Below are 6,878 nucleotides of genomic sequence, written 5' to 3'. Positions count from 1 at the left end.
ATCAGGGTGTGGGTATCTCTTTGAATTAGTATTTTTATATGCTTTGGGCAAATACTATGTACTGTAATTATGGAATGGGAGGAGATATTTGCAAAAGGCTTATCTAATAAAGAGTTAGCATCCAAAATCTATAAAGAACTTATCAAACCCAACACCCAAAACACAAATAATCTAGTTAAAAAAATGGGCATTAAATATGAATAAACATTTTTTTCCAAAGAAGACATCCAAATGGCTAACAGACACATGAAAAGATGCTCAACATCACCCATTGTCTGGGAAATACAAATCAAAACTACAATGAGAAATTACCTTACCCCTGTCAGAATGGCTACAATCAAGAACACAGGAAACAAAAGATGTTGGAGAGGACGTGGAGAAAGGGGAACCCTCTCTCTCTGTGGGTGGGAAGGCAAATCGTGCATCCGCTCTAGAAAACAGTATGAAGATTGCTCAAAACACTAAAAACAAAACTATCCTATGATTCAGCAGTTGCACTACTAGGTATTTACCTAAAGAACACAAAAATACTAACCCAAAGGGATACATGCACCCAGATGTTTATAGCAGCAATATCTACACCAGCCAAACTACGGAAATGGCCCAACTATCTGTACATACATGGACATGTATGTGTCCACATGTGTGCTGTGTGCATGTATATATACACACATATATTAATATATACAATGGAATCTTACTCAGCCATCAAAAAGAATGAAATCTTGCCATTTACAACAACGTGGACGGAGCTAGAGTTTATTATGCTAAGCAAAATAAGTCAGAGTAAGACAAATACCATATGATTTCACTCACCTGTGGATTTAAAAAAGAAAACAAATGGACAAAGGGAAAAAAGAGAGAGGTAAACCAAGAAATACACTCTTAACTGTAGAGAACAAACTTGCCAATGGGGAGGGAGATGGGATTTGGGGGAAATAGCTGATGGGGATTTAGGAGCGCACTGGTCCTAAAGAGCACTGGTCAAGTGTGCAACTGTTGAATCACTGTATTCTACACCTGAAACCAGTTTTACACTGTATATCAACTACCTGGAACATAAATAAAAGAAAAAAAGAAAATGTATAAATAAAGCCATTTGCTTGAAAATTAATCATGTTATTTTTTTTCTTTCCTAAGTAGTCAACTCCACCAGATGGAACTAGGCAATGATACACACATTTCAAAGTTTCTTCTTTTGGGATTTTCAGAGGAACCAGCATTACGGCCCCTCATATTTGGGCTTTTCCTCTCCATGTACCTGATCACTGTGTTTGGGAACCTGCTCATCATCCTGGCCATCAGCTCTGACTCCCACCTCCACACCCCCATGTACTTCTTCCTGGCCAACCTGTCCTTTGTAGACATCTGCTTCACGTCCACCACTGTCCCGAAGATGCTTCTGAACACCCAGACTCAGAGCAAGGTCATTAACTATGCAGGCTGCATTAGCCAGATGTATTTTTTCTTACTCTGTGCAGAGCTGGATGACTTTCTCCTATCTGCAATGGCCTATGACCGGTTTGTGGCCATCTGTCACCCCCTGCACTACACTGTCATCATGAACCCCCAGCTCTGTGGATTGCTTGTTCTGGTGTCCTGGATCATCAGTGTTACAAATTCCTTGTTACAAACCTTAATGGTGTTGCGGCTGTCCTTCTGTACAGAGGTGGAAATCCCCCACTTTTTCTGTGAACTCAATCAGATGATCCAACTGGCCTGTTCTGACACCTTTCTTAATGACATGATGATGTATTTTGCAACTGTGCTGCTGGGTGGTGCTCCCCTGGCTGGGGTCCTTTACTCTTATTCTAAGATAGTCTCCTCCATATGTGGGATCTCATCAGCTCAAGGCAAGTACAGAGCATTTTCCACCTGTGCATCTCACCTGTCAGTTGTCTCCTTATTTTACTGTACAGGCCTAGGAGTGTACCTCAGCTCTGCTGCTACCCAGAGCTCCCACTCAAGTGCCACAGCCTCAGTGATGTACACGGTGGTCACGCCCATGCTGAACCCCTTCATCTACAGCCTGAGGAACAGAGACATAAAAAGGGCTCTGAAAAGAATTGTTGGGATTCCAGTGACATAAGGACCAATTTTCTGGGGACTGAAGACATGCCCATGATTGCAGGGCTCAAAACCTCAGAGCTAGAATCTGCCGTTCTTTGATCAGACTCTGGAAGAAGAATCTGCTTTTCTATTTATTTCCCAGAATTTCATTTGCTTGACTTCAACTTCTCCATATTTTTTTAAGTAACTCACTTATTAAGCCTCTGCTCTGTCTGATATATAGACAGTTTCCCCTTTGTCTATTTCCTACTTTTTCAAATATTTTTTCAGTTTTGATAAAAAAATATTTGGAAATTCCCACTTGTCTCCTGGGGTAACATGAATTTCTTAAAAATAATTTCTACTCAAACAACATATATCATTCTAAGTAATTTTTCTCCTGTTTTACTAAAAGGACAGCCATGAGTTATATTACTCATATAGAAAAAGGAAAACAGTGTGGATGTTCCTCAAAAAATTAAAAATAGAACTACCCTATGACCTAGCAATAACACTGCTAGGAATTTACCCAAGGGATATAGGAGTGCTGATGCATAGGGGCACTTGTACTGCAATGTTTATAGCAGCACTTTCAACAATAACCAAATTATGGAAAGAGCCTAAATGTCCATCAACTGACGAATGAATAAAGAAGATGTGACTAATATATACAATGGAATACTACTTGGCAATGAGAAAGAATGAAATCTGGCCATTTGCAGCAACATGGATGGAACTGGAAGGTATTATGCTAAGTGAAATAAGTTGGGCAGAGAAAGACAGATACCATATGTTTTCACTCATAGGTGGATCTTGAGAAACTTAACAGAAGACCATGGAGGAGGCAGAGGGAAAAAAAAAGTTACAGAGAGGGAGGGAGGCAAACCATAAGAGACTCTTGGATACTGAGAACAAAGTGAGGGTTGAAGGGGGGTGGGGGAGAGGGGAAAGTGGGTGATGGGCATTGAGGAGGGCACCTGTTGGGATGAGCACTGGGTGTTGTTTGGAAACCAATCTGTCAATAAATTATATTTTAAAAAAAGAAAAAACTACTTTTGATAACCAAGACCATTCATATAATTTCATAATACAGGAAAGTATGAGACCCCTGTTTTTCACTTGTGTATATCAATACTTTGTCCTTCACTGCCTTGACTTCTCGTTCTGACAATGTAGACTAATATAGTTCTCTTATAGGTAAGCCATTGCATTCCATTCTCCTTATTATGATCATGTTCTCCTATGCAGCTGTATCCACAGTGCTTACAACAGTGATTGGCAAAATGATCACCAAATACATGTCTCCAAATGGCGTTTACAACAGAAACACATATTTGAATAAATAGATTAACTTAATATGGCCTTTGAGTCAAGGAAGATCTTAACTATGATGAAGAAAAATCGAAATTATACTGGGTATTACTGAGCAAAATATTTCATTTTGTGCTGTCCATCTACTCACTGAAGTATGGAGTTAGTTTGGTGTCCATGTACTAGAGTTGTATTTTTTCCATGTTTTCCAAAAACATGTTTATGGTGTTTTTACTGAATCATCTTACTCTTTCTGCTGCATACAGATAGGACTCATTCCACTGTTCTAAATGAAAGATCATAACCATGCTATGGGCAATAATTGAACAATATCAATATCTTTTATATATCATACATATATATCCTCATGATCAAAGGATGACTCTTTAGACATTGAATTCCTGTCCAGTCATATGATTCAGGTCACAACTTTGGTGCCAAGAGCCTTGTCCTTCCAACTTCTCTTGATTACCTGGTTGGAACCCTAACAAAGTCTCTTTATAACACAGCCTATCTAAAATAAATTTTAATAACAGAGTAACCGTGACTTCTGTCTCCAAATATCAGCACAAATACCTAAAATGGGAAGAAGCATATTATTATAATTCCTCTCGGTTCTGGTTGCTGTTATAATTATATCTGTTCCCTAGGACTGTGTAACAAACCCTTCTGAAAACACCTGTTTTAATATAATGTCTTTGTAATTGAATGGGATTTTCTGGTGGGAGTTGTTCTGATCTATTCAATTCTGTGCTACTTATCAGTCTCTACATTGTGTGTTTTTTTTTTAAAGAAACATTTATTTTATCTTATTTTATTTTATTTTATTTTATTTTATTTTATTTTATTTTACAGACAGCACATGAGTGGGGAAGAGCTGCAAAGGAAGAGAGAGAGAAAGAGAAAGAGAGAGAGAGAGAGAGAGAGAGAGAGAGAGTGAGAGAATCTCAAACAGGCTCAACATTCAGCATGGAGCCTGATGCAGGTCTTAAACTCATGAACCGTGAGATCATGACCCGAGCCGAAATCAAGAGTCAAACACTTAACTACCAAGCCACCTAGGCACTCCTATTTTTCATTTTCTTACTGACAGGGTTGAGCAGGCACTTCAATACTCTTCTTGTGTCAGTCCCTGCTATACACAAGAAATAAAGTGCTTCATTCTTAGCCATAATAAATTACCCTTTAGGCATGTTTCTGACTTGTTTTCATATCTTTGTTATTCCTTATTGGTCTTCTTGGCATTTGGGGAGTAGATCTATTTCTGAAAGTTGCATCACCTTTGGCCATCATCTGGAAGGTATTTTCCTTCATCATTTGACTAAAGATCACCTTTCCATTCTAGAAGTCTATATGAATCTGTGTACCTTTGTGTAAGATGAAATCACAACTTACTGCTTCTTCCCCACGTTGTAAACGCCCTTCTGATATACCTTTTCATTTCCAAGTCTTTGGCAATCTGCCCTTGAATTAGTGACCAATGTTGGTATCATTAGGTTATTGTTCTTGTAGGTCTTTATGTAAGTTAGTAGCACATATTCATTCAATTTTGTTGTTTTCATTCAATATAGTTGTTTAGAAACAGTAGACTTAACCAAATGTTATTCTCACTGATTTTCTTTGTTCCAGAAGTCTTATAAAATTTCTCTTCCATTTTATGCATGAATTCCTGTTCATACACTTTCATACAAATGTTTCAGTAAGATCCTATGCACATCATGAATGCTCTTTATATTTCAGTGCAGGCTTTTCTTCTACCTTGTGTCCCTTTTCCTTCTTTCCTAACAATTCCTCATGGACTTGTCTCCAATCCACTAATGTAATGTTGGCTCCTTTTTTGATGAATATCAATGCAAAAATCCTCAACAAGTTATTGGCCAACTGGATCCAACAATACATTAAAAAATTATTCACCATGAACAAGTGGGATTTATACCTGGGATGCAGGGCTGATTCAATATCCACAAAACAACCAATGTGATTCATCACATCAAAAAAAAGACAGGACAAGAACCATATGATCATATCAATAGATGCAGAGAAAGCATTTGATAAAATACAGCATCATTTCTTGATAAAAGCCCTCAGGAAAGCAGGAACAGAAGGATCATATCTCAAGATCATAAAAGCCATATGTGAAAGACCCAATGCTAATATCATCCTCAATGGGGAAAAACTGAGAGCTTTCCCCCTAAGGTCAGGGACAAGACAGGGATGTCCACTCTCATCATTGTTATTCAAAATAGTGTTGGAAGTCCTAGCCTCAGCCATCAGACAACACAAAGAAATAAAAGGCATCCAAATCAGCCAAGAGGGGATCAAACTTTCACTCTTCACAGATGACATGATACTTTATATGGAAAACACAAAAGATTCCACCAAAAACTGCTAGAACTGATTCATGAATTTGGCAAAGCTGCAGGATATAAAACCAATGCACAGAAATCAATTGCATTCCTATACACCAACAATGAAGCAATAGAAAGGGAAATCAAGGAATCTATCCCATTTACAATTGCACCAAAACCTATAAAATACCTAAGAATAATTCTAACCAAAGAGGTGAAAAATCTATACACTGAAAACTATAGAAATCTCATGAAAGAAATTGAAGATGACACAAAAAAAATGGAAAAAGATTCCATGCTCCTGGATAGGAAGAACAAATATTGTTAAAATGTCAATACTACACAAAGACTTCTACACATCCAATGCATTCCCTATCAAAGTAACACCAGCATTCTTCACAGAGATAGAACAAACAATCCTAAAATTTGTATGGAACCAGAAAAGACCCCAAATAGCTAAAGCAATCTTGAAAAAGAAAACCAAAGCAGGAGGCATCACAATCTCAGACTTCAAGATGTTTTACAAAGCTGTAATCATGAAGACAGTGTGGGACTGGCACAAGAACAGACACTCAAGTCAGTGGAACAGAGTAGAGAACCCAGAAATGGACCCATACACCTATGGCCTTGACAAAGCAGGAAAGAATATCCAATGGAATAAAGACAGTCTCTTCAGCAAGTGGTGCTGGGAAAACTGGACAGCAACTTGCAGAAAAATGAACCTGGACCACTTTCTTATGCCAGACACAAAAATAAACTCAAAATGGATGAAAGACCTCAATGTAAGACAGGAAGCCATCAAAATCCTCAAGGAGAAAGCAGGCAAAAACCTCCTTGACCTTGGCTGCAGGAACTTCTTACTCAACACGTCTCTGGAGGCAAGGGAAACAAAAGCAAAAATGAACTATTGGGACCTCATCAATATAAAAAGCTTCTGGGAACAAAAATAATATAAAAACAGGGAGGGGGACAAAACAGAAGAGACTCATAAATATGGAGAACAAACTGAGGGTCACTGGAGGGGTTTTGGGAGGGGGGATGGGCTAAATGGGTAAGGGGCATTAAAGAATCTACTCCTGAAATCATTGTTTCAATATATGCTAACTAATTTGGATGTAAATTTTAAAAAATAAAAAATAAAATAAAATAAAAAGTTTCTGCACAGCAAAG

At 38.0% G+C, this 6,878-nt stretch overlaps 1 protein-coding gene across 1 annotated transcript; it reads left to right on the top strand.

Moving 5' to 3' along the window:
• The first annotated feature begins 1,156 nt into the window (after positions 1-1,156).
• Positions 1,157-1,985, top strand: LOC123605426 (olfactory receptor-like protein OLF4). The gene is given in 2 exon segments (XM_045492295.1): positions 1,157-1,930; positions 1,932-1,985. Coding segments are annotated over 2 exon segments (828 nt in total).
• The last annotated feature ends 4,893 nt before the right edge of the window (positions 1,986-6,878 follow it).

The sequence above is a fragment of the Leopardus geoffroyi genome, chromosome A2 (genome assembly GCF_018350155.1).
Source record: "Leopardus geoffroyi isolate Oge1 chromosome A2, O.geoffroyi_Oge1_pat1.0, whole genome shotgun sequence".
Taxonomy (NCBI): domain Eukaryota; kingdom Metazoa; phylum Chordata; class Mammalia; order Carnivora; family Felidae; genus Leopardus; species Leopardus geoffroyi.
The sequence above is the reverse complement of the archived record's forward strand: the minus strand, read 5'-3'. Positions and strand labels throughout refer to the sequence as shown.